We start from the raw sequence: 27,753 nt of genomic DNA, 5'->3' as shown, positions 1-27,753 counted from the left end.
GTAGTGCAGATTCACATTCACAATTGTGATTGTGTTTTCTGCATGCAGCCCTAACTATCCGTGGAAGTCTGTGTCTGTCTTGTTGGGTTGCGTTGCCAAACCAGACAATTTATAGAAGTACAAATGACAGACTCGATAATAGGCCCCGAATTAAACAAGAGACCGATAAGCAAAGTGGGAAGTTTTCCAACCGTCATTAACCTCTTCTACTCTACTATGAAGAAAAAAAATCATTTGTCGCACGAGCCACGATCAAACCAAAAGATTTATCACTTGCACATTATTTTTTTCCATAATGCCCGGTGGCTTTTCACAGTGTGGCTTACGGAATTCCTTAAAACCGAAAGAGATCCAGGCCGTCAATGTCACTGGCAGATTTGTGATCCTGTACAAACTGGATCCTGAGCGTTTTCTGTCTTCTTGGCCCTTAATAATTCTACAGGAGAAGCAGCACTACTAAACCCGAGGGAGGGAGATCTAAAATGATTCACTCTGCATTTTTGTCTTCAAGATATGATCGCAGTTTGATGATTTTAATTTAATTTAATTTAATTTAATTTGCTTTTTCAGGGATTCTGAAAGAAAAAGGAAAGTGAAGCAACTCTTCCAAAGTCTTGCTCAGCAGGAAGGCGATTGGAAAGCACTCAAGAGGAAAAAGCGTTAAATTATTCCCAGATGATAATACCTCAGAAGATAAACCAAGGATATTTAAATTATTAGAATTTCCCGGAACGTTTTGATCGTTTTTAAATCGGACGGGTACAGGTTTTTTTTCTGGATTTAAAAAAAAAACTTGTTTCTAAATAAAATTGTATCATGCGTTTGATAAATTTTGTTGCCGTTTTTGCCTCCGTTGGATACTTAGTTTTTTCAGAATGGGTGAACTTGCCTGTCAGACTTGAGGTTCCCCCTTGCTAGCGATGGATCCAAAGGCCACTCTTCACTATTGTGGCCCGCCAGCGGCCAGCAGAGTCGCACAGTGAGGAGTTTGGGGAGGCACGTGGGCCAGTCCTGGAGTCTGGGGAAGGCTCAGATGAGGGCTCTGTGTCGGAGGCAGAGAGGGGGCCAGGGCCATCTGGTAGAGTTACATGCTGCCTCCGGAATCTGACATCAGCGAGGCAGAAGAACAGCGGGAGCCTGTTCCCAGTGCACGCAAGCGCAGAGCTGCCAGAAGGCAAGAACAATCCAGAAAAAAAAGGGCAACTCAGGAGTAAGGCTTGGAGATGATTGGCCCCTCCCATAAGACATAAAAGAGGAGCAAACGAACGTGAACCTTTGCAGGAAGCAATTAGTTCATATAGTCAATTCAAGGTCTGAGAAGCTCCGTTTGACTCTGTGCTCCGTTTGACTCTGTGCTCCGTTTGGACTTGCAAAACTAATGGGCAATTAGGTCCCTGGTAGCGTTTCAAGGGAGATAAAGGCGGGTGCTTATCAACATTACCCTGAAAGACTGAGTCTGTCGGAATCTGCACAGACTGAATCATTAGGGGCTGTGAATGACCATAATTCACAGCCGTCTCAATAAAAAAGGGTTTTTGGGGACTAAGTGCGATTTATGCTTTCTCAGGAAACCTAGGTCAGAACATTCACATGGCTAAGAGGCTACACCAGCTTGTTTGTTATTGTTATTTTGCCTGATTCAGTGGCCAGGATGCTGAGCTTGTCCATCAGAAAGGTCGGCAGTTAATAATAATAATAATAATAATAATATTTTAATTTGTATACCGCCCTTCTCCCGAAGGACTCAGGGCGGTGAACAGGCAAATAAAATACAAACAGAAACATACACCATAATTAAAACAACCCTTAAAAAACTAGGAATTCGAACTGTCCATCTGCCGACAAAGTTCAAATCGCTAGTGCAGGTCTCTCCCGGGTGAGCAGAGGTGGGTTGGACTAGACGACCTCCAAGGTCCCTTCTAACTCTTTGTTATGGTTATTTTGCCTGATTAGGTGGCTCAGTGGCCAAGACGCCGAGCTTGTCGATCAGAAAAGTCCGGCGGTTCGAATCCCTAGTGCAGGTCTCTCCAGCGTGAGCCAGGGGTGGGGGTTGGACTAGATGATCTCCACAGACCCTTCCCTTCCTCCTGTTACCATCCTGCAAGCACAGCCCCCCCGCCCCCCAAAACTCCCTCCCGGGTTCAAAGCCCTCCGAGGAAAGGATTCCCTCCAGAATAGCCAAAGAGAAAGAAGGATCGGGGAAGATTGATTGACTGCAGAAAATATGACTTCAGTAACAGAGTTGTTAATGCATGGAATAAACTACCTGACTCTGTGGTCTCTTCCCAAAATCCCCAAAGCTTTAACCAAAAACTGTCTACTGTTGACCTAAGAGGTGTGTAAGGGGCATGCATAAGAACATAAGCATGCCTACCGTTCCTGTCCTATTGTTTCCTTTGGTTGTATCCAATTTCATATAGTTATTGCATACTTACGCTTATATATACGCTTATATATTGTATAGTAATTTTCTGCTTATGCTTATATATACTGTGTGACAAAATAAATAAATAAAATTAAAATAAAATTAAAAAAATCCTGTCCAAGACTGTTTCAGCTTCAGTTGCAACAATACACAAGCACACAATAGATTTAAGCTTAATGTGAACCGCTCCAATCTCGATTGCAGAAAATATGACTTCAGCAACAGAGCTGTTAATGCCTGGAATGCACTCCCTGACTCTGTGGTCTCTTCCCAAAATCCCCAAAGCTTTAACCAAAGACTATCTACTATTGACCTCACCCCATTCCTAAGAAGTCTGCAAGGGGCGTGCATAAGAGCACAAACGTGCCTACCGTTCCTGTCCTATTGTTCCCCTTGATTGTATCCAATTTCATATAGTTATTGCATACTTACGCTTATATATATGCTTATATATCGTATAGTTATTTCATGCTTACGCTTATATATACTGTGTGACAAAAGGAAGGAAGGAAGGAAGGAAGGAAGGAAGGAAGGAAGGAAGGAAGGAAGGAAGAAAGAAAGAAAGAAAGAAAGAAAGAAAGAAAGAAAGAAAGAAAGAAAGAAAGAAAGAAAGAAAGAGAGCTCGGATCCCCGCCACAGCCGCCTTGAATCACCGCGGGCGGCCAACGCCTCGCGGAAGTCGCTCGCTGGGGCCATTCCGCGGAGATCCCGCTTGCAGCGATCGGGCCGGGGATCTAGGGGATCCCCTCGGCTGCTTCCCAGCCTCCGGCAACTCCGGAGACCGGCGGATCCCCTGCCAGGTCAGCCCAGCCCGAGGGTCTCCCTCCGTCTCTCTCTCTCTCTCGGGGTCTTTTCTAAGCCTTTCTAAGCAGCATCATTTGCTCCGCTGGAAGATGCGCTGCGCCAGGTTTGGGTGGCTGGCTGGGGGAATGCGGGGCGGTGGGCTGCTCCGATGCTCCGGTCCCCGGAAGAGGAAGGAGCCGCCCGGCCTTGGGGAGTGGAGGGAGGCGGGCAGGCGGGCGGGGGAAGCCGGGCTCGGGGATGGGCTGAGCCGCCCACTCCCCCCCCCCCAGCCCCGGAGGAAGGAACCGGAGCATCGGCGCCTCCTCCAAGCCGGGGGCTGTCCGGGCTCTCCCCGCCTGCGGGAGCTGGAGGTGAGCTGTCCTGCGGGGTGGGAGGTAGGGCTGGGGGCGGCAGGACCCCCCCAACACCACCCTCCTTCTCCGTCGGATCTCTTCCCGCTCAGGCCAGCCGGAGGGGGGATTTCCGGGTGGTCTCCCGTCCCCTCTCGCGGGGGGGGAATTGGGGAGGGGGAGGGAGGAGGAGGGGGCGGCAAGGGGAGGAGAAAGGGGAGGGGGGGTTGGAATGAAGGACCCTCGACCTGGTTCTTTCATCCAGCCTGCCCGGGAGCCCCTGGTGGTCTCCCATCCCATCCCTCTGGGCCCATAGGAGGGGAATTGGGGAGGGGGGGAGGAGAAGGGGCCAGCAAGGGAAGGAGGGAGGAGAAAGGGAGGGGTTGGAATGAAGGACCCTCGACCTGGTTCTTTCATCCAACCTGCCCGGGAGCCCCTGGTGGTCTCCCATCCCATCCCTCTGGGCCCATGGGAGGGGAATTGGGGAGGGGGGGAGGAGAAGGGGCCAGCAAGGGAAGGAGGGAGGGAAGGGGGTCACGAATGAAGGACCCTCAACCCGGTTTTTTCATCCAGCCTGCCCGGGAACCTCTGGAGGGGTGTGTGTGTCCCATCCATCCTGGCCCTTCTAGGTCCATCGAAGGGGGAAAGGGCGGGGATTGGGGTGGGGTGGAAAGGGGGTGCAATTGAGATGGCTTGGAGGGGGGAGGGAGAGAGGGTGGGGGGGCAGGAATGGATGACCCTCGACCTGGTTCTTTCATCCAACCTGCCGGGGAGCCCCTGGTGGTCTCCCATCCCATCCCCGGCCCCTCTTGGCTGGCAGGAAGGGAATTGGGGAGAGGGGGGAGGAGAAGGGGGCGGCATGGGGAGTAGGGAGGTAGGGATGGGAGACAAGAATGAAGGCTCTCCCCCCTACCCGGATTTTCATCCAGCCAGCTCAGTAGCCCCTAGCTTCAAGGGGAGGGGGAGAGGCTGCCTTGTGCTTGGGAAGCAGAGAGAGGTGGGTGGGATCTCTGGGCGGGCAGAGACCCCTGGCATGGGATGGTGGGGCATCCAAGGAAGAAGCCGCCCACCACCTTATCTTTCCTTGGGGAAATTTAAAATTGCAACTCCGCGTCTGGAGCTCTGCAGCATGTCTTGAGTTCCTGTTTCACCTGCTGTAACTGTAAGGCTGCTATTTACACACAGACATACACACACACTCACATAGTCCTTGATTTAAAACAGTTCATTTAGTGACGGTTGGAAGTTACAACAGCACTGAAAAAAGCGACTTACGGACCCTTTTTTTCCCCACCCTTATGACCGCCGCGGCTCCCTGTGGCCACGTGATCAAAATCCAGATGCTTTGGCAACTGACTCACATTTATGACAGTCGCAGCGTCCCCGGATGTGTGTGTGTTTGTCCCGTGATCCCCTTCCACGACCTTGTGATAACCAAAGTCAACGGGGAAAAACCAGTTTCACTTAAGAACCGTGCTACTAACTTCGCGACGGCACCGATTCGCTTAACAAACAAACGGCAGCCGGAAAGGTCGCAGAAAACGGGGCAAAATTCACCAAAGCGAATGTCTCACTTAGCAACAGAAATCTGGGGCTCGGTTGCGGTTGTAAGTCGAAGACCGCCTGTAAAAGTGTAGCAGCTCAGGGAATCTCTGCTCAATTGCCAGCTTTGTTTCCTTCCCCTTCTTGTCTGACTTGTGTGTTCTGGGGGACTAAATCCAGACCCCTGCCCCCATGATGTGTTGTGGTCTGCCAGCAGCCTATGGAGCTGGCAGCGGAGTCAGATAGTGAGGAGGCTGGGGAGGACAATGGGTCAGTCCTGGAGTCAGGGAAAGGCCCGGATGAGGGCTCTGCGTCGGAGGCAGAGATGTGGCCAGGGCCATCTGGGAGCGATGTGCAGACTCTGGAGCCTCCAGAGGTGGACAGCAGAGAGGCAGAGAAACAGAAGGAGCCTGTTCCCAGTGCATGCATAAGAAGAGCTTCCAGAAGGCAAGAGCAGCTGAAGCAAAAAGGACAACTCAGGAGTAAGGCCAGGAGATGATTGGCCGCTCCCATAAGGCTTAAAAGAGCAGCAACGAGCTTTTGGGTTCTTTGCGGAAAAGCAACGTTGATTCCATTGCTTCTTGTCAGCGTCTCTTGAACTTTGTGGGGGGTTTGGCCAAGAAAAGCCTTTGGCAGGTTGCCAAAGACATTGAAGGTTGGTGATAAGGCCGAAGGACTGTTTATGAAGAATTTTGTTATGGACGAAGCTGAGAATGAATGAATTCTCAGCTGTTTTAATAAAGCAAGTTTGTTGAGGACTGAATCGTGTTTAGTAATCCCTACTTGGGCCTTGGTCACAAGCACGATGCCCCTCATTGTATTCCAGGGCTCTCCAACCTTGGCAGCGATAAGACCCGAGGACTTCAACTCCCAGAATTCCCCAGCCGGAGTGGTGATTTTGAGACCACAGCGGACGAAGGGATTCCTCCAGAAGATGTCACGAGTGGATCCAGGCGTCGGGAGGGCAGAGGAAAACTCCTCCCGTGTCATTTTTGCGGTGTTTCTCTCGCTGCTCATCGATCTCCTGGGCTTCACCCTAATTCTGCCCCTCCTGCCTTCCATACTGGATCATTTCAGCCAGAACAACGTGAGTAAAAAAAATAAAAATAAAAATGCAGCCGCGTTCCAAAATCCAATCATTTTTGCCCTTATTCAAACGTGCGAGTACAACCAGGGACGTTATTATCTGCACGAACCGAAGTTGGTTGACTTTATTGTCATTGCACCGCGCACAACGAAATTAAATGCCATCTTTGGCGTACATTATGCATTAAAAAGAAAATAGGAATAATACAAAAACACACCTCCCTCACATTCTATACAATGGTATTGAAAATCCCGGATACTGCATTAATATTGCACTATACCAGTGTGGCGAACCTATCGCATGTGTGCCAGAGGTGGCATTAAGAGCCCTCTGTATGGGCACATGGGCCATTGCCCCAGGCCAGCTCCATCGCGTTTTTCCCGCAGGAGGAGAAAGGAGGAGAGGAAAGAGAGGAGAGGAGGAAGAGAGAAAGGGAGGAGGAAAGAGAGGAAAGAGAAAGAGAGGAGAGAAAGAGAAAGAGGAAAGAGAGAGGAGGAGGGAGAGGAAAGAGAAAGAGAGGAGAGAGAAAGAGAAGAGAGGGAGGAGGGAAGGAAGAGGGAGGAGGAGAGAAAGAAAGGGAGGAGGGAGGAAGAGAGAGAGAGAGGAGGAAAGAGAGGAAAGAGAGGAGGAGAGAGAGAGAAAGATAAAGAAAGGGAGGGAGGGAGGGAAAGAGAAAGAGAGAGGGAAAGAGAGAAAGAAAAAGAGGGAGGGAGGGAGGGAAGGAAAGAGAGGGAGAGGGAGGGAAAGAGAGAGAAAGAGAAAAGGAGAAGGGAGGGAAAGAGGAAGAAAGGGAGGGAAAGAGAGAGAAAGAGGGAGAGGGGAAAGAGAGAGGGAGGGAAAGAGAAATAATATTACAAAAGTTTTTCTTTTTTATTGTTGCTAAACATAATATTTCAGAAGCAGAAAAAAAATGAAGGGGTATAAAAGTGCATTTATCACATTTTTTCTTAGAACAATTAGCTGAATTCTAGCCTTGCTTATCATTACTTTAGGTAGTAAAACCTCATTTTCCAGGTTGAATTGCCGTGTTGGCACTTCGTGATAAATAAGTGGGATTTTGGGGTTGCAGCTTGGGCATTCGGTCTCTAAAAGATTCCCCATCACCGCACGATACAGGAGAATTCAATATGGTTACCGCTTCCTCTAAGCAATGGGCAGGAGCAGGAATGGTGGGCACAGGGTTTCCTAATCGTGAAACTTAAAATAAGGAAGTATCCCAACGGATAAAGGATAAATTGCAATAAAAAAATATTTTTTTTAAAAAAAAAGGAAGTATCCCAACAGCTGAACGCTGGAGTGTGATACTCTTCTCTCATCTTAGAAAGGAAGTTCCTTAGAAAGGAACACACTCCAAACAGAAACGAGAAAATGCAACACGGCTGTTTTTGCAAACTTTGCAACGAATACCCCAAGGTTGCTTAAGGCCAGTCCAGCAACCCCTTCCTGGAAAAGCTCATGTGAAAAGATCTTTTAAAATGGTGAAGGATTTTGTGAGAAGGGACAAAAGAAAAAAAAGAGAGAGAGAAGAAATCAAGTTTCCGGACTTTATTTCAGAAGATTAAAAGTAAAAAGAAAGAATATTTTTTTAAAAAAACAACCATTTCAGATTAAAAGTTAACATAAGCGGAAGGAATGTAAAGGTGACTTATTTGATCAAGGCTAAAATAGGTGCGTTGTTCTCTCCGGTAACTCTTCCAGAGTTTTGCTGACATCAGGGACTGAACGATGGAGCTTTGAAGCTTTGTTCATAGATAAGAGGTGAAAGATGAGAAGGTTATTTGATGTATTGGGGGAGGGGGGAGAAGACTGCGATAAAGAGGATGCGCTTGGCGGGAGTGGATGTTCGAAGTGATGTTTTTTAGGGGAGGAAAAGATGCTTCTGGGATCAGGAAAATGACCGAACAGCGTGTTTCCCATCTTGGCAGGATAATTTGATTGATCGATCGATCGATTGATATCCCACCTTTATCAAATTCGAAAACAACTCAAATATACCCAACACACCTTTTTTTATTTTTTTATTTTGTCACAACAGTATATATAAGCATAAGCATGAAACAACCATACAACATATAAGCGTATATATAATGAAAGGAAACAATAGAACAGGAACGGTAGGCACTTTTGTGCTCTTATGCACGCCCCTTACAGTCCTCTTAGGAATGGGGTGAGGTCAATAGTAGACAGTTTTTGGTTGAGGTTTTTGGGATTTTGAGAAGAGACCACAGAGTCAGGTAGTGAGTTCCAAGCATTAACAACTCTGTTACTGAAGTCATATTTTCTGCAATCAAGATTGAAGCGGTTAACATTAAGTTTGAATCTATTGTTTGCTCTTGTATTATTGCGATTGAAGCTGAAGTAGTCTTCAACAGGAAGGACATTGTAGTAGATGATTCTGTGTGTTAAACACAGAGGTCCTGTCGGAGTCGGCGGAGTTCTAAGTTTTCTAAGCCTAGGATTTCAAGTCTGGTGTATAAGGTATTTTGTTGTTTTCAGAGGAATGGAGAACTCTTCTTGTAAAATATTTCTGGACGCATTCAATTGTGTTAATGTCAGAGATGTGATATGGGTTCCAGACAGGCTAGCTGTATTCAAGAATTGGTCTAGCAAATGTTTTACATGCTCTGGTTAGTAGTGTAGACTTTTTGGAAAAGAAAACCTTCCTCCTCTTATTCTCCACCAAAACAACAACAACCCTGTGAAGTGGTTTGTGCTGAGAGAGATAAACTAAGTCAGGGCTAGAACTCAATTCAGAATAGAGCTGGAAGGGAACCTTGGAGGTCTTCTAGCCCAACCCCCTGCCCAAGAAAGAGACCCTCTACCATTTTAGACAATATCTCTGCTTAAAAGCCTCCAGTCATGGAGCAACCAAAACTTCTGGAGGCAAGATGTTCCACTGGTGAATTGTCCTCACAATTCGGGAGGACAAGTTGTCGGGAAGTTTCTCCTTAATTCCAGGTTGCTTCTATCCTGAATTGTTTTGTTGTCCTGCCTATTTATTTATTTATTTATTTATTTATTTATTTATTTATTTTGTCACAACAATATACACAAACATCGTCATAAATAAAAATAACACATCATGAAAGAAAAATACGTATATATAAGTAAAAGTATGCAACAGCTATGTTAATTTGATACAATGAAGGGAACAATAGGACAGGAACGGTAGGTACTTTTGTGCTCTTATGCACGCCCCTTATAGCCCTCTCAGGAATGGGGTGAGGTCAATAGTAGACAGTTTTTGGTTGAAGATTTTGGGATTTTGAGTAGAGACTATGGAGTCAGGTAATGAGTTCCAAGCATTAACAACTCTGTTGCAGAAGTCATATTTTCTGCAATCAAGTTTGAAGCGGTTGACATTTAGCTTGAATCTATTTTTTGCTCTTGTAATATTGCGATTGAAGCTGAAGTAGTCTTTTACTGGAAGGATATTGCAGTAGATGATTTTGTGTGTTAAACACAGGTCATGTCGAAGTCGACGGAGTTGTAAGTTTTCTAATCCCAGGATTTCAAGTCTGGTGGCATAAGGTATTTTGTTGTTTTCGGAGGAATGGAGAACTCTTCTTGTAAAATATTTCTGGACGCATTCAATTGTGTTAATGTCAGAGATGTGATATGGGTTCCAGACAGGCTAGCTGTATTCAAGAATTGGTCTAGCAAATGTTTTACATGCTCTGGTTAGTAGTGTAGACTTTTTGGAAAAGAAAACCTTCCTCCTCTTATTCTCCACCAAAACAACAACAACCCTGTGAAGTGGTTTGTGCTGAGAGAGATAAACTAAGTCAGGGCTAGAACTCAATTCAGAATAGAGCTGGAAGGGAACCTTGGAGGTCTTCTAGCCCAACCCCCTGCCCAAGAAAGAGACCCTCTACCATTTTAGACAATATCTCTGCTTAAAAGCCTCCAGTCATGGAGCAACCAAAACTTCTGGAGGCAAGATGTTCCACTGGTGAATTGTCCTCACAATTCGGGAGGACAAGTTGTCGGGAAGTTTCTCCTTAATTCCAGGTTGCTTCTATCCTGAATTGTTTTGTTGTCCTGCCTATTTATTTATTTATTTATTTATTTATTTATTTATTTATTTATTTTTGTCACAACAGTATACACAAACATCGTCATAAATAAAAACAACATATCATGAAAGAAAAATATGTATATATAAGTAAAAGTATGCAACAGCTATGTTAATTTAATATAATGAAAGGAACAATAGGACAGGAAGGGTAGACACTATTGTGCTCTTATGCACGCCCCTTATAGCCCTCTCAGGAATGGGGTGAGGTCAATAGTAGACAGTTTTTGGTTGAAGATTTTGGGATTTTGAGTAGAGACTATGGAGTCAGGTAATGAGTTCCAAGCATTAACAACTCTGTTGCAGAAGTCATATTTTCTGCAATCAAGTTTGAAGCGGTTGACATTTAGCTTGAATCTATTTTTTGCTCTTGTAATATTGCGATTGAAGCTGAAGTAGTCTTTTACTGGAAGGATATTGCAGTAGATGATTTTGTGTGTTAAACACAGGTCATGTCGAAGTCGACGGAGTTGTAAGTTTTCTAATCCCAGGATTTCAAGTCTGGTGGCATAAGGTATTTTGTTGTTTTCGGAGAAGCGAAGAACTCTTCTAGTAAAATATTTCTGGACGCGTTCAATTGTATTAATGTCAGAGATGTGGTGAGGGTTCCAGACAGGTGAGGTGTATTCAAGAATAGGTCTATCAAATGTTTTGTATGCTCTGGTTAGTAGTGTAGAGTTTTTGGAAAAGAAGCTGCATAAGATTAGGTTTACAACTCTTAGGGCCTTTTTTCCTATGTAGTTGCAGTGGGCTTTGGCATTAAGGTCATTGGATATGAAAACTCCAAGGTCTTTGACAGGGTGGGGGTCATCTGTAAGGTAATGACCATCAAGTTTGTACTTCTGGCGCTTTGGAGAATAAGTTGAACCTCTCTTCTTTGGGGCAGCCCCTCCAATCTTGGAAGGCTGCCATAAATACCACAATCATTCCAGCAGAAAGAAATGGGCCCGGAGATGGCTCCCCTAACTCCGCCTTCTTGCCCAATTTCTTTCCTTCTTCCTAGGATGGGCTCTACAGGAGGGTACAAGCCGGCGTGGACTGGTTCAGTGGCAGTCTTGGCATTCCGCCGGAAAGGAAGTACAACAGCGTCTTGTTTGGAGGTAGGAAATTAATTTCCTTTATTCAGTGATGGGTTTCAAAAATTTTTTACTGCCAGTTCTGTGGGTGTGGCTTGTTGGGCGTGGCTTGTGCTTGTTGGGCGTGGCTTGGTGGGCGTGGCAGGGGAAGGATACTGTAAAATCTCCATTCTGTCCCCAATCTAGGGGAAGGATACTGCAAAATCTCCATTCCCACCCCACTCCAGGGGAAAGTTACTGCAAAATCCCCATTTCCTTCTCATCAGCTGGGACTCGGGAGGCAGAGAATAGATGGGGGCGGGGCCAGTCAGAATTTTTACTACCGGTTCTCCAAACTACTCAAAATTTCCGCCACCGGTTCTCCAGAACGGGTCAGAACCGGCTGAAACCCACCTCTGGCCTTTATCGCAGGGTGTTGCCTCAGTTGGTGCCTGGTCTGGAGGTCATTCGCCCTCTGCCTAACGGGCATTTTGGGTCTTGGAGATGGGTCCCTGGCCGGGCTGGTGTCCCAAGAACTGGGGGGAGGCTGCAAGGCACAGGAGGGGCGGAAACCACAACACGGAATGGGACAATTTGCCATGGCCAACTCGCCGCGGGACAATTCCACGCTTTAATTTATTTAAAACAATTAAAACTTTGTTTTATGGTTTGTCATTCGCCTTTCATCTTCTCCCTCCTTCCTTTAATGGTTCTGTTACACCACGTCTTTGGTATTAGCGTAACTCTGGTCCCGTGGCGAGTCGTCTCTCGCGGTGAGTTGGCCGCGGCAAGTTGGCCGTGCGTTCCCCTTTGGCACTTCTTTAGAAGCAGGGCTTTTCCAAATCTCGGCGACTTTTAAAGACCGGTGGGACTTCAACTCCCAGAATCCCCCAGCAAATTCTCCCAGTGGAATTCTGGAAGTTGAAGTCCACAGGTCTTAAAGTGGTTAGAACACTCCTGCTTTGAATACTTTACTTAGTGGTGGAAACAAAAGAGGTAAAACTAAGTTGGGGGTCAGCAGACGGAAGACGGCTTGCAACCCGCGGAACCTCCCCATCTTCGATCTTCTCTTCCAGGTCTTATCGGCTCCCTGTTTTCACTGCTTCAGTTTCTGGCCTCACCACTCACCGGCGCCGCCTCCGATTCCTTCGGGAGGCGACCAGCTCTGCTGGTCACTGCGGTACGTTGGTTTCAGCCCAGAGAGGAGCCAACAGACTTATATCCCACTTCATGGTGCTTTCCAGCCCTCTCTAGGCGGTTTACAGAGGCAGCATATTTTGCCCAACAATCTGGGTCCTCATTTTACCGACCTCGGAAGGAGGGAAGGCGGAGTCAACCTTGAGCCGGTCAGAATCGAACTCGAGAAAGTGGGCAGAATTAGCCTTAAACACTGCATTCTAAGCACTGTGCCATCATGACAAGGAAGGGAGGGAGGGAAAGAAGAAAGGAAGGAAGAAAGGAAATAGAACGGAAGGAAGGACTAGCAAATAGCACTTAGACTTATATACCGCTTCAAAGTGCTTTTACAGCCCCCTCTAAGCGGTTCACAGAGTCAGCCTCTTGCTCCCAACAATCTGGGTCCTCGTTTTACTGAACTTGGAAGGACGGAAGGCTGAGTCAACCTTGAGCCGGTCAGGATTGAACTGGTTGCAGTTGGCAGAGTTAGCCTGCAACCCTGCATTCTAATTACTAGGAAGGAAAGAAGGAAGGAAGGAAGGAAGGAAGGAAGGAAGGAAGGAAGGAAGGAAGGAAGGAAGGAAGGAAGGAAGGAAGGTAGGAAGGGTCGTTCTAGCAGTAGCACCTACTTATATATCGCTTCACAGTGCTTTACAGCCCCCTCTAAGCGGTTTAGAGATTCAGCCTCTTGCCCCCAACTATCTGGGTCCTCATTTTATCTACCTCACAAGTACGGAACAGTTGGGTCCAGTGCCTGACGCATGGATGCACAGAAGGCAGAGGAGAGGAAAGCAGTGGAAACCTATGGGCCGGTTCTCGGGACAGAAGAGCCACCACTGCACGCAAAGCCCCACCCTAGCTCTGGGGATCAAAGGCAGGGGGTGGAGATGAATAGGTGTGGCAGACAACTATTTATCTCCCTGCCGGACAGACTTGAGAGAGTTGAGAGAGACCCGGCGTTGAGAGAGAAACTTTTTGCTGGGGGCGCCGGCACCCCTAATAAAGGAATAATTGCTTCAACTGCAGAGGGTTTGTTGTGTTTGGGGAGCTGGATCAGAACATGTAGCAACTTCGGTCACTAAAGGAACTGTTGTAAGTCAAGGACTCCCTCTCCTTGTCTGAGCTGTTTCCTCCAAGTGGAACAAACCAAGAAGTGCCCCGACGTCAGCAACCTCTTCTCAGAGAAGGCTAAAATCTCTTCTTTTTTTTCCCCTTGCAGCTTGGCCTCGTGGCGTCTTATTCTCTGTGGGCCATTTCCAGGAGCTTCGAACTCTTCCTTTGCTCCAGAGTCCTGGGCGGGGTCAGCAAAGGGAACGTCAGCCTTTGCACGGCCGTCATCGCAGATCTTCAGTGTCCGAAAGCTCGAAGCAAAGGGATGGTGAGTCCTCCTTATTTTTAAGAGAATAACAGATCTGGAAAGGACCTCGGAGGCAGGGGTGAAATGCTCCCGGTTCGGACCGGATCGGCTGATCCGGTAGCGATGGCAGCAGGTGGTTCGGAGAACCGGTAGCAAAAATCCCTGCCCCCCCACCGTATGCCCAACTGAGCCACGTGATCGTCAGAGCCTTTTTTTAAAATTACTTTAAAAAGCATTTTTTTTTACAACGTATCCGGCCGAAAAGGTTGTAAAAAAATGCTTTTAAAGGGTTTTTCAAAAAAAGCATTTTTTAAAAGGTTAAAAAAAATGAAGCCTGCTAGGCAAAAAATGGGGGGTGTAGGCAAAAAATGGGTGGATGGGTTTGGGGGTTCATTTGAGAGAGAGAGAGAGAGATAGAGAGAGAGAGAGAGAGAGAGAGAGAGGGAGGGAGGAAGGAAGGAAGGAAGGAAGGAAGGAAGAAGGAAGGAAGGAAGGAAGGAAGGAAGGAAGGAAGGAAGGAAGGAAGGAAGGAAGGAAGGAAGGACTACAAACCTGGCACTAGACGCAGCTTCAGAGGATAATCCAGGGCTGGAAGGGTCCTAGAGATCATCTAGTCCAACCCTCCTCCAGCAGGACATTGGTAGTGAGTTTCTGTCTTTTGATCCCCCGGTCACATGGTTCCATAGCCACGCCCACCTAGTCACATGACCCCCCTCACCAAGCCACGCCCACCAAGCCACGCCCACAGAACTGGTAGGAAAGAAATTTAGATTTCACCACTGCTCGGAGGTCTTCTAGTCCTCAGGCAGGAAATATACCATTTCAGAAATAAATCGCACTGGGTTACTTCTCCTTAGTAAAGTCGAACAAATTAGCATCTCAACAATCTTATCGGTAGTCCTCGACGTACGACCACCATTGAGCCCCAAAGTTTTCTGTTGCTAAGCGAGCCATTTGTTAAAGTGAGTTTCGCCCCACTGTACGAACTTTCTCAAAACAGTCGTTAAGAGAATCGCTGCCGGTTGTTAAGTGAATCTGGCTTCCCCCGTGACGTCACTCGTCAAAAGGTCGTAAGATGGGATCATATGACCCTCTCAGGACACTGCAACTGTCATAAATATGAGTCAATCACTGGGGGGGGGTGCGGGGTTTCCGAATTTTGATCACATGACCCTAGGGATGCTGCAACGGTCATAAGTCTGTTACGGCTTTTCTTGCCCTGGTCGTGAAGTGAATCACTGCAATTCTAGTTTTCTCGTCTTGGCTCTAGTCGTTCCGGCTTGCGGTGCCCTGTAGCGCCACCTTGAGGGAAGAAGTTAAAACTGTTTCTGTCCAGGATCTAGTGCCTTATAGAATAGAATAGAATAGAATAGAATGTTATTGGCCAAGTGTGATTGGACACACATGGAATTTGTCTTGGTGCATATGCTCTCAGTGTACATAAAAGAAAAGATACGTTCATCAAGGTACAACATTTACAACACAATTGATGATCAATATATCAATATAAATCATAAGGATTGCCAGCAACAAAGTTACAGTCATACAGTCATAAGTGGAAAGAGATGGGTGATGGGAACGATGAGAAGATTAATAGTAGTGCAGATTTAGTAAATAGTTTGACAGTGTTGAGGGAATTATTTGTTCAGCAGAGTGATGGCCTTCGGGAAAAAACTGTTCTTGTGTCTAGTTGTTCTGGTGTGCAGTGCTCTATAGCGTCGTTTTGAGGGTAGGAGTTGAAACCGCTTATGTCCAGGATGCGAGGGATCTGCAAATATTTTCATGGCCCTCTTCTTGATTCGTGCAGTAGAAGTCTGTGTTTTTCTTGTTGGGTTGCAGAACCGAACCAGACAGTTATAGAGGTGCAAATGACAGACTCAATAATTCCTCTGTAGAATTGGATCAGCAGCTCCTTGGGCAGTTTGAGTTTTATCAATAATTATTAATAATGGCCATATAATTAATAAAAATATAACATTAATTACATTGTATTATATTAATGTAATTAATGCGATGTAATTATAACTAATAATTATAATGATACATTGCATTAATTATATTATTAATTATAATTAAACGATAATTATCTTGTGCAAGATTAATAATACTCTGGATGGGGAGGGGGCTTACTGTGTGTGACTCAAAGGATTAAATATGCGCCCACTTTTTTTTTAAAACAAACATTACTTTTGTTTTTCCTGAAAGTACTCACGAACAACGGGGCACACCCAGGAGAAACCAGGTGGGGGATTTTGATCAGGGTTTGTTGTTCTGGAAGCTTGTTTGAAGGAGGCATGTTAGCTAAAGCAGGGGTCTCCAACCTTGTCAACTTTAAGACTTGCGGACTTCAACTCCCAGAGTTGAACTCTGGAAGTTGAAGTCCGCAAGTCTTAAAGCTGACAAGGTTGGAGACCCCTGAGCTAAAGGACATTTCTTGAATCCTCCCACAGGCCATGATTGGGTTGGCTTTCTCGCTGGGCTTCACCCTGGGGCCGATGTTGGGCGCCTTCCTCGCTCTGGAGACGGAGAAGGACCAAGTCTTCTACACGAGAGCCGCCATCTTTGCCACCATCTTCGCTCTGGCTGATTTCCTCTTCATCTTCACCTGCTTGCCAGAGACGCTGCCGAAGGAAAAACGGGTAATACGTTTTCTGAAACGAATCAGATGTCCTTTTTTTGGGGCTGGGGACGTCCGCTGCTTCCAGAAGCAGAGGGTTGGACTTGTGGTGGGACAGATGGGCTGGACCAGCGGTCACCAACCGGTGGTCCGTGGACCACTGGTGGTCCACAAGAAAATTTGGGTGGTCCGCAGAAAAATTATTTGCATTTTTTTAATGTTGCACTAAATCAGGGGTCCTCAAACTAAGGCCCCTGGGCTGGATATGTGCAATGAACCTTTGCTGCAGAGTCTCCCTCTTCAGGGTCTTTTTGTGTGGGTCGGAGGGGGCCAGAAATTCTGACTTGGGGTCTGCTTCAGCCTCCTGGTTGACACGCTGGCATCAAGAAAGATAAAAGAAAACTTTGGCAGACGCTCGCTGGTTCACTGCCAGAGCTGATAGCTGCCGTGGATTAAATTGCCAGCTAATTGAGTCATTTCACGTGCCTCCCGGAATGAGATGGGGGGACAGAACACCAAGGTCCCTTCCAACTCTGTTCATCTGATAATTAATTTACCATCCCTGGAGGCTTTCAAGAAGAGACTGGACTGCCCTCGGTCAGAAATGGTGTAGGGTTGGTCGCCTGCTTGAGCGGGGGAAGGGGGTTGGACTAGATGACCGCCAAGGTCCCTTCCAACTCTTGTTAATCTGTTCAATCTTTCTTCTGCGTCTGGGCAGGTGTCGTCCGTGGTGTCTGGCTTTCAGTCGGCCTTCAACCTGATCAGTCCCTGGGCCTTGTTCCGGTTCTCGGCAGTACGTGAGAAGATGGGAGGAGCATCCAGAGACAGCAAGTCTATTTCTGTTTTCTGTCCTGGGGCTGCCTTAAGACCATGGCTCTTTTTCAAAATAGAATGGAATAGAATATGAATAAGAATACAGAATTACAATTAAATTTACAATCCAATCCAATCCAATCCAATCCAATCCAGGAATAGAATAGAATTAATAGGATAGGACTGGACATAGAATAAAATAAATAAAATAATAAAATAAAAAATAAATGCAATACAATACAATAATAGAATAGAATAGGATGGGATGGGATGGGATAGAACTGGACATAGAATAGAATAAAATAGAATACCATACCATACCATACCATACAGGAATAGAATAGAATAGAATTAATAGGGTAGGGTAGGGTAGGATAGGATAGGATAGGATAGGATAGGATAGGATAGGATAGGATAGGATAGAACTGGACATTAGAATAGAATAGAATAGAATAGAATAGAATAGAATAGAATAGAATAGAATAGAATAGAATAGAATGCAATGCAATACAAGAATAGAATAGAATAGAATAGAATAGAATAGAATAGAATAGAATAGAATAGAATAGAATAGAATAGAATAGAATAGAAAGGATAGGATAGGACAGGACAGGACAGGACAGGACAGGACAGGACAGGACAGAATAGAATTAATAGGATAGGGTAGGGTTGGGCTGGATTGGATTGGATTGGATTGAATATAGACGAGTGGAGTGGAGAGTGGAGTGGAATAGAATAGAATAGAATAGAATAGAATAGAATAGAATGCAATGCAATGCAATGCAATACAAGAATAGAATAGAATAGAATGGATAGGATAGGATAGGATAGGATAGGATAGGATAGGATAGGACTGGAGAGAATAGAATAGAATAGAATAGAATAGGATAGAATGCAATGCAATACAAGAATAGAATAGAATAGAATAGAATAGATAGGATAGGATAGGATAGGATAGGATAGGACTGGATAGGACTGGATAGAATAGAATAGAATAGAATAGAATAGAATAGAATAGAATAGAATAGAATAGAATAGAATAGAATAGAATAAAGTAGGGTAGGGTAGGGTAGGGTAGGGTTGGGCTGGATTGGATTGGATTGAATATAGACGAGTCGAGTGGAGAGTGGAGTGGAGTGGAGTGGAATAGAATAGAATAGAATAGAATAGAATAGAATAGAATGCAATGCAATGCAATGCAATACAAGAATAGAATAGAATAGAATGGATAGGATAGGATAGGATAGGATAGGATAGGATAGGATAGGACTGGAGAGAATAGAATAGAATAGAATAGAATAGGATAGAATGCAATGCAATACAAGAATAGAATAGAATAGAATAGAATAGATAGGATAGGATAGGATAGGATAGGATAGGACTGGATAGGACTGGATAGAATAGAATAGAATAGAATAGAATAGAATAGAATAGAATAGAATAGAATAGAATAAAGTAGGGTAGGGTAGGGTAGGGTAGGGTTGGGCTGGATTGGATTGGATTGAATATAGACGAGTCGAGTGGAGAGTGGAGTGGAGTGGAGTGGAATAGAATAGAATAGAATAGAATAGAATAGAATAGAATAGAATAGAATAGAATAGAATAGAATAGAATAGAATAGGTGGAAGGGACCATGGAGGTCTTCTAGTCCAGCCCCCTGCTCGTGCAGGAGAACCTCTACCCTCTCAGACAAATGACTGCCCATTCTCTTCTTAAAAACCTCCAGTGGTGAAGCACCCACAACTTCTGGTGGCAAGTTGTTCCACTGGTTAATCGTCCTGACCATTAGGATCCATAGGGTTCTTCTTGGGAATGACCCTGCAAACCTCTCCGGGACCTTTTCCCTTGAGCGTGGTGGTGTTGGATCCCCAACCGAGGGGAGCCGGATTTCGGGTATAAACAGAGATAGTGAGATGAGGTCGAGGGAATTCAGCCAACCATTGAGATAGATCAGCCAAACACTCTCACCACCAAATTTAAAGAAATGTGCCAGGATCGAGCCTTTTGGAGTCTCAGCGGGTACCATGACCCCTGCTGGCTTTCTCCGTCTCCCAAGGACTCTTTCCTTCTTGGCTGCCCAGCTGTGACCCTTTCAAGGAAGGGACAATTCACCTGACGTTCAACCTTCAGATGCTTGGCCAACGACTCGTATTTATGACGATGGTTGCAATGTCGTGGGATGATCCCAAACGTTCCCAAACTTTTGACAAGCAAAATCCAAGGCGGGGACCAGTTTCACTTCACCGCTGTGTTACTAACTTCACAACTGGGGCGATTCCCTTAACAACGGTGGCCAGGAAGGCCGTAAAATGAAGCGAAACTTGCCATCCCACTCAGCAACGTTAAATGTTGGGGTCAATTGTGGCCGTTAAGTTGTATGATGGCCCCAGTTATATGACGGCCCGGCATTGGGTCTGACCCTGGAGAATCTGTCTTTTAATAAGATTGGTTTGCAAAACAATAATTCCAAATTCAGGTTGACCCTAATTGTCAAGAATTCCTGACCCTGATCTCACAATTCCCCATCTGAAGCCAATTCCAAAACATAAGTTTGCAAATAATAAAAAAAAGGTTTTGTTGATGTTTACAAATCAGCCTTGATCGTTTTATTCCTCCTGCAGGTCTCCAGATTCTGGGCTTGGTGTATTTTCTGTACCTCTTCTTATTCTCTGGTCTGGAATATACGCTGGGGTTTCTTGTCCATCAACACTTCCACTTTAGCAGGTAAGTTACCTGGCCTGCAACACTCATCGCCTCAAAACTTTTCGATCAAGGGAGTTTAATTTTATAAAATCAGTCTATTCACTTGTGTTGTGCAGAATGGACTAGACTAGACTAGACTAGAGAATAAGAATAAGATAGAGACTAGGCTAGGCTAGGCTAGAGTAGACTAGACTATATATATATATATATATATAAATGGCTGTGTCTGTGTAATAATAATAATAATAATAATAATAATATTTTAATTTATAGACCTCCCGAGGGACTCAGGGCGGTGAACAGCCAGTTAAAATACAGGAAAACAGACAATATTAAAAACAACCCTTAAAAAGCTCATTCAATTGGCCAAAACTAAAACACAATGTATTTATGTATGTATGTATGTATGTTCCAGCATAACTCTGGAACGCCTCGAGCAATTTCAACCAAACTTGGTACACAGATGACTTACTCTCTGGAAAAAAATACTGTGAGGGTAAGAATAGAATAGAATAGAATTTTAGGGACCACCTTTGGTGGGAACGTAACAGCGTTCCATGCGCCTTTGGCATTGAGTCATGCCGGCCACATGACCACGGAGACGTCTTCGGACAGCGCCGGCTCTTCGGCTTTGAAACGGAATTGAGCACCGCCCCTGGAGTCGGGAACAACTAGCACGTATGTGCAAGGGGAACCTTTATCTTTACCTCTGTTCCCATTTGTGCTTCCCTAAGCAGGGTGACCTTTCTGGACCTCATCCAGCTGTGTCCATCGACTGTGACCACAATTTGTGTTTCGGCTTTTTCTTTTGTACTTTCCTGTCTTTAGTTTGGAACAAGGGAAGATGTTCTTCTTCATCGGTGTCACCATGGCTGTGATCCAAGGAGGCTACACTCGCCGGATTGTGCCAGGAGCAGAACTGCGGATGGTTAAAATTGTGAGTTTCTTTTTAGCCCCCTCTGTTCTCTCTATGTTGTGTCTGCGCTCCCCGAGCCGGGGGCCCTGCCAGAAAGTGACTCGGAAAGTGAGGGGGAAGGGCCATCAGGACTTACCTCTGGAGCACCGGCTTCCCTGGCTCAGCTCCAGCAGCCAGAGGCAGGCCTGGTGAAGGAGATAACAAGGCCTCCATCCCCTGACTCTTTCCTCCCCAGGCCACACTTCCAGACCCAGCTGATGGCAATCAGGCCTGGCTGGACCCTAGGTTTCATAGGCAGGAGAGGCGGGAACAACAGAAGCAGGGGTGGGGTAGGCCTAGGAAGTGCTGAATCATGGAGCCACACCCCACAGGATATAAAAGCAGCAAGGGCTGCTGTGCCTCTTCGGAGCAGGCAAATCAACTGATTAACTAAGAGCTGAAGTTTGTTCCTGGGTGACTCATCGGCATCAAGAGAGATAACAGAGACACTTGTCAGACGCTCGCTAGTTTGCTGCCAGAAGCTGATAGTTGCCGGCTAATTAAGTCATTGCTCGGACTGAGGCGAGGGGGACAGAACACTCTGTTTCGAGGATGCTCGAAATGAAATCTTTTAATTGTGGCACTACGTTTTGCGTTCCCTGCTGAGTGTGTTCACATACACACACACACACACACATACACCACCCAAAAAAGGACAAAACCATCTATTGGTAAACGAGCTTATTGAAAAGATTTGTATAGGCAGTCCTTCACTTACAACCACAATGGAGCCCAACATTTCTGTTGCTAAGCGAATTTTGCCCCGTTTTACGATTTTTCTTGCCACCGTTGTTAAGTTAGTAACCCGGTTGTTCAGTGAATCTGGTTTTCCCACAGACTTAGCTTTTTCAGGTCGCAAAAGAGGATCACGTGACCCCGGTACACTCCAACCGTCGTAAATATGAGCCATTGTTAAGCATTTCAATTTAGATCATGTGACCGAAGGTTGCAACTGTGAAAAATGGTCCTCCAGTGGTGCCGTTTTAACTTTTGAACGGTCACTAAGTGAGCTTTTGTAAGTGAAGGACCCCTATATCTAAATTGGGTATCTCAGAGCTGGAGTCCCCAACCTGTGGTCCGTGGCCCACCACCAGATACTACTAACTTAACAACGGGGGGTGATTCATCTTAACGACTGTGGCAAGAAAGGCGTGACCAATGAAGATATTTCTGACTCCTTATTTTAATTTTTCCTGGGCAGGCAATCATGCTGTCAGCTCCTGGCTTTCTTTTAATCGGCTGGAGCGCTAATATTATCATCCTCGGTGCAGGACTGTTGTTTTATTCTTTCGGTAAGTTTCTCACGCATATCTTGTCAGTGAAAATCAGGAAAAAACGTGCTTTGCTGAACTCGCAAATTTCAAGACAATGAAAGGGATGTAAACGTCCCTGACCATTTTCTTTGCGTACAAAACATAGAGGGGACTAATCCCCTTAAAGATGGTTTTTTTTCCCCCCCCCAAGAGGCAACTGGACTTTCTGGTTTTTCTTTGAAGACGTTTCACTTCTCATCTCAGAAGCTTCTTCGGCTCTGAGTGGATGGTGGGGAACGGAAGGATTGATCCTCCTTGCAAACAACTGGTCATTTGCATCGTTGTTAGAGAGCCGTTGAGGCCGCTCGGAGGTTGATCTGTGTCCTCAGGGTCACCTGAGAAGTGGAAATGGGGTGTGGAGACTTCCTGGAACTGCTGAAAGGATTGTGTTGTGGACTCTACACCCATCTGCACCGCTGAGGTCACCCCGAGGACACCGACAAACCTCCAAGTGGCCTCAACGACTCTATAAAAAGAATGCAAATGACCAGCCGTCTGCAAAGAATATAAGTCCTTCCATTCCCCGCCATCCAGTCGGAGCTGAAGAAGCTTCTGGGATGAGAAGCGAAACGTCTTCAAAGGAAATCCAGAAAGTCCAGTTACCTCTTGAAAAAAAATATGCACCTTTTTTTATTTTTTATTTATTTATTTTATTTGAATTTATATCCCGCCCTTCTCCGAAGACTCAGGGCGGCTTACACTATGTTAAGCAATAGTCGTCATCCGTTTGTATATTATATACAAAGTCAACTTATTGCCCCCCAACAATCTGGGTCCTCCTTTGGGACCACCACGACCTGGATGACTAAGAATCTCCACAGACATAGAACGGTGATGGCTAACCTTGTTGTCATCGCGTGCCAAAAACATGGGGAGTGTGTGTGTGTGGGGGGGTGTCGTGTGCGCACTTGTGCCCGCACCCATAATTGAATGCGCCCCGGCCCCCGTGCTCCCCTCGCTTTTGGCACGTGATTGCATGGTGGGCCCGCTAGGCCTGTTTTTCGCCCTCTCGAGGCTCTCTTATTTATTTATTTTATTAGATTTCTAGACTGCCCTTCTCCCGAAGGACTCAGGGCGGTGTACAGCCAAGATAAAAATAAACAATGTACAATTAAAAACTAAATTAAAAAGCTTATTATACAATTTGGCCGAAAAATTAAAATATTTAAAATCTAAAAACCCCAATTTAAAACTTAAATAAAATTTAAATTCAAAATCTAAACAGTTTAAGAAAGCCCCACGCGAACGAACAAGTATGTTTTCAATTTGTGGCGGAAGGTCCGAAGGTCAGGTATTTGGCGTAAACCAGGGGGAAGTTCATTCCAAAGAGTAGGAGCCCCCACAGAGAAGGATCTTCTCCTGGGGGCCGCCAGCCGACATTGTTTGGCGGACGGCACCCTGAGAAGTCCCTCTCTGTGCGAGCGTATGGGTCGGTGGGAGGCATGAGGTAACAGCAGGCGGTCCCATAAGTACCCAGGCCCTAAGCCTTGAGGGCAAAAACAGCCTTCCCCACCCCCCGGAGGCCAGAAACAGCCTGTTTGCCAACTTCCAGTGGGATAGGAAGTCCCATTTTTTGCTTTCCCCACGCTCCAGAGGCTTTCTAGGAGCCCGGGGAGGGCAAAAATGACTTTCCCCATCTCCCTGGAGGCCAGAAACAGCCTGTTTTGCGACTTCCGGTGGGCCCAGAAGGTCCGAAAATCAGCTAGCTGGCGTGCGCATGCACGCTGCAGCTGAGCTCCGCATGCCATAGGTTCGCCATCACGGACATGGAAGAAACTTACTACTAACTTCCGGCACCTCAACTTCTATTGGAGCTTTCCTATTCGCTGGGAATACCAGGAGATTATTGGGGGTTTTCAGGAATCGGTAGGAAGGCCCATTTTGTTAAGCAAGACATTTGATCAGAGCTGTCAATCGTATTTATTTATCAAAGGAGGACCAAAAAAAAAAAGAGGAAGGTAATTATATTGTCAGAAAACGGCCCCTTGTTAGTGTCTACGGAGATTCTCCGTCGTCCAGGTTGTGGTTGTCCCAAAAGTTTTTTCAAAAGGCAACTGGACTTTGGTTTTTTGTCGAAGACATCTCGCTTCTCCATCCAAGAAGCTTCTTCAGTTTCACACTGATGGTGGGGTGGCTTCATTTGTGCACCCTACAGAGTAGCTGGGGCAACCTTACGAAGGACGCAGCTGCTCCCGTGCTCCAAGGGAAGGTGTCCTCTTGTAAACTCTTTGTACGGCACTAGTAAGAGAGGGAGGTTAACTAGGGGGGAGAACTGCGACTGCTCTGGCTTCAACCCTGAGGAAAAATAAGACAGCAGAGTAGAGACACGCTTAAGTGCGCTCCAGGGGCGGTGATGGGCTGCTCCGGCAGACTTGTGGTAGAGATTGTCCCTTGCAAAGTTGTATGTTGTTCAGTCTAACGGTCCTTGTTTACTTTGCTTGCAGCTGCAGCCATAGTCGTCCCTTGCTTGTCTACGGTGGTATCCAGCTACGGTAAGCCAACGTCCTTTGGATGGCGCATTTTATGGCCTTCAGATGCCACCTTTCTGGCTTTGGAGCTGAATTGCATAGAGTTCTGCTCATAAGTTTACACACCCTGGCAGAATTTATGACTTCCTGGCCATTTTTCAGAGAATGTGAATGATAACATGAAAACCTTTCTGTCTAGCATTATGGTTAGTGTTTGGCTGAAGCCATTTATTATCAGTCAACTGTGATTACTCTTTTCCAATCGTAATGACAACAGAAACTACCCAAATGACCCTGATCCAGGGGTGAAATCCAGCAGGTTCTGACAGGTTCTGGAGAACCGGTAGCGGAAATTTTGAGTAGTTCGGAGAACCGGTAGCGGAAGTTTTGAGTAGTTCGGAGAACCGGCAAATGCCACCTCTGGCTGGCCCCAGAGTGGGGTGGGAATGGAGATTTTGCAACATTCTTCCCCCAGGAGTGGGGAGGGAATGGGGATTTTGTAGTATCCTTCCCCCAGGAGTGGGGAAGGAATGAGGATTTTGCAGTATCCCTCCCCAGCCACGCCTACCAAGCCACACCATGCCCACCAAGCCATGCCCACAGAACTGGTAGTAAAAAAATGTGGACTTCACACTGCCCTGATCACAAGTTTACATACCCTGGAGATTGTGGCCTGATAACATGCACACAGGTTGACCCAAAGGCAGTGGTGGGATTCAGCCAGTTCGCACCTATTCGGGAGAACCGGTTGTTAACTTTCTAAGCAGTTCAGAGAACCGGTTGTTGGAAGAAAACTTACTTTTGTTTTTTCCCACTTTACAGGGCTAATCCTGTAAGGAAGACAGGAAGGAACATTCTGGTGTTATTTCTAGCCTAATCTTTATTGCCCTGCTTACAGAAACTGCCTCTCCGGTTAGCCCTTATTACATTGTAACAGCTAAGGTGAAGCGCCCATCAACGTGAGTGACGTTGAGTTGGCCACGCCCACACGGTCACATGACCACCTAGTCATGCTGACCCAGTTGATCATTAGGGCAGAGAACCGGTCGTTAAATTATTTGAATCCCACCACTGCCCAAAGGGGTGTGAATGGCTATTACAGGTAACCATCCTCACCTGTGATCTGTTTGCATGCAATTAAGTGTGTTGTGTATAAAAGGTCAATGAGTTCCTGGCCTCCTGACAGACCCTGGAATCCTTCAGCCAGTGCTGCGCTGACGTTTCTGGATTCTGAGTGATGGGGGAAAGCAAGCAAATTGCCAAAGGATCTGCGGGAAAAGGTAGTTGAATCCCTGGGCTGAAGACTACTGGGCCGTGGCCCGTTTGGAACCAGGCCACACAAGTGACGCACGGACACACACACACACACACAACTCAACTTGTGCAAGCGGTGGGCCGCTTCCCCTCTCCCTCCCGCTGCCGGGCTGTCAGGCCGTAAAAGTTGGGGACCGCTGACTTAGAGAAGTGTTCTCAAGCTGGGAGGCCAGCTAATTCTTCGTCTAAATATTGTTCGGCGTGCAGATTTTGAGAACCGACGTGAATCCGTTTCCTCAAAAGGCGTTTCTGATCGTTGCGTTAGTGATTTCGCAGCAGTTTTAGAAGCAAATTCAGAGAGTGCCGAGAACTACTACTACTCCCCCTCCTGCTTTCTGCAGATCTCACCCCCTTCTAGCACTGATGATGATGTTAAATAGTTTGGGCCATGAAGCGCCTGAAGGAAAACAAGCAAGCTCAGAAAAAGCCAACTCCTCATGTCGTCCCTGAGCTGCAAATATTCTCCTTTATGAAAATGGCAAAATCTAGTTGAGGAAATTACCCTAAAGCTATTCTCTTCCCCCCCACCCAGGACTGGACAGTCAAAAAGGAACCGTGATGGGTATCCTAAGAAGTCTGGGTGCCCTTGCGAGAGCTCTTGGGCCGGTAGCATCGGCAACAGGTAACTGGCATGGAAGGAAGTCCGTCACTCAGGAAGAGGAGGTGTGGGGGGGGGTCGGTGGCGGTTTTCAGAGGTCAAAGTTACTGGCCAAACGAAACACAGCTCTCCCCATTGTCACGCACCTGACTGGGAATTTGTTGCGGCAGGGGGGAGTGTATGGTACACTGGGTCTCCTGGGGAAATTTGCTCAAATGTCCTTAAAATTGGCTTTTGGGTTGCAGTGTACTGGCTGGCCGGAGCGGAAGTCTGCTTCACCGTTTGTGCCTCTTTGTTCCTGCTGCCCTTCGTCCTGCTTCGGTGCATGCCGAAGCAAAGCAAACAGGAGTAAACAACTCGGATGGCGGTTTCCCCCACTCCCCGGAAACTCAAGAATTCAACTTGAATTTAAGAAACCGCGTTGATCCTGGAAGACCTAACCAGGGACATCGGGGTATTTTTCACAACAGCCTTCCACCGTCTTTGCCTGTATCTGAGCAGAGGTCCGTCTGCCTTCCAGTCTGGGTCTTTCCATGGGAGTGTGTGTGTGTGTGTGTCAGGGTAGGAGGGTGAAGATACCAACTTCCTCAATCCACGATGAACAAAGCCTCCAACAACCCAAGTCCACCTCCTTCCAGCCGGAAACACCTGGGAATTTCAACGCTCAAAACGGGACGTTCACACACGGACACCTTGACGGATTGGCCCACAAGCTCTCATCTACCCTTTCTGCAAGTTGGGGTTGCAAAATCGATGGTCCGACGCCATGCATAGGTGACAAAAGTGCTTGCATCCAAATAGTTCTCGAAAGAGGCATGGATAGGAGGAAGAGACCACAGCAAATACGTCATCTGGAGGCACTTCTGTCAAGTTCCATTTTGGCCCCGAGTTTCTATATTTCACTTAAGTGTCTTAACCGTAGCCAAGTCCTTTTTGAGGGATTTCTGAGACATTTTGACTTTTAAAACGATGGCGTCTAATTATCCTTCCTTTCTTTTGTATTGCCGAAATCTCAATGTAATATTTTCTACACTGCGTAAGGAGGTGTGTTTGAGGGGACTATTTTCCATTTTCTTTTTCCATACAATAAAACAAAACAGTTTTCAGTGGAGCTTCCTTGAA

General features: G+C 46.3%; 2 protein-coding genes across 3 annotated transcripts in view; both read left to right on the top strand.

Moving 5' to 3' along the window:
* Positions 1-830, top strand: part of NOP14 (NOP14 nucleolar protein) — a 29,511-nt gene extending 28,681 nt beyond the window's left edge. The window contains exon 18 of the mRNA XM_058192661.1: positions 571-830. Coding sequence (XP_058048644.1) covers positions 571-664 — 94 coding nt within the window. The 3' untranslated portion in view covers positions 665-830. The remainder of the gene's footprint in view (positions 1-570) is intronic.
* A 2,264-nt stretch (positions 831-3,094) lies between these two features.
* MFSD10 (major facilitator superfamily domain containing 10) lies at positions 3,095-27,753 on the top strand. Of its 2 annotated transcripts, none has more exons than XM_058192675.1 (13): positions 3,095-3,225; positions 5,927-6,187; positions 11,266-11,362; positions 12,394-12,497; positions 13,713-13,871; positions 16,301-16,489; positions 17,186-17,294; positions 19,902-20,004; positions 20,812-20,920; positions 22,140-22,230; positions 24,696-24,743; positions 26,566-26,655; positions 26,877-27,753. In XM_058192675.1, the coding sequence occupies exons 2-13, from the start codon at positions 6,035-6,037 to the stop codon at positions 26,981-26,983; spliced, it is 1,359 nt and encodes a 452-aa protein (XP_058048658.1). In that variant the 5' UTR covers positions 3,095-3,225; positions 5,927-6,034; the 3' UTR covers positions 26,984-27,753. The 2 variants fall into 2 exon arrangements, with proteins under 2 accessions (XP_058048658.1, XP_058048657.1); XM_058192674.1 differs by lacking the exon at positions 3,095-3,225 and adding an exon at positions 3,340-3,579.

This window comes from Ahaetulla prasina, chromosome 8 (assembly GCF_028640845.1).
Source record: "Ahaetulla prasina isolate Xishuangbanna chromosome 8, ASM2864084v1, whole genome shotgun sequence".
Lineage (NCBI taxonomy): Eukaryota > Metazoa > Chordata > Lepidosauria > Squamata > Colubridae > Ahaetulla > Ahaetulla prasina.
The sequence above is the reverse complement of the archived record's forward strand: the minus strand, read 5'-3'. Positions and strand labels throughout refer to the sequence as shown.

What these genes read in the sequence shown, in the direction of transcription:
- MFSD10 (XM_058192674.1), top strand. Translation starts at nt 3,355, where the DNA reads ATGCGGGGCGGTGGGCTGCTCCGATGCTCCGGTCCCCGGAAGAGGAAG. An exon ending in CAACAGCGTCTTGTTTGGAG is followed by an intron (nt 11,363 to 12,393) that starts GTAGGAAATTAA and finishes CTTCTCTTCCAG; the next exon opens with GTCTTATCGGCTCCCTGTTT. An exon ending in ACTGTTGTTTTATTCTTTCG is followed by an intron (nt 22,231 to 24,695) that starts GTAAGTTTCTCA and finishes CTTTGCTTGCAG; the next exon opens with CTGCAGCCATAGTCGTCCCT.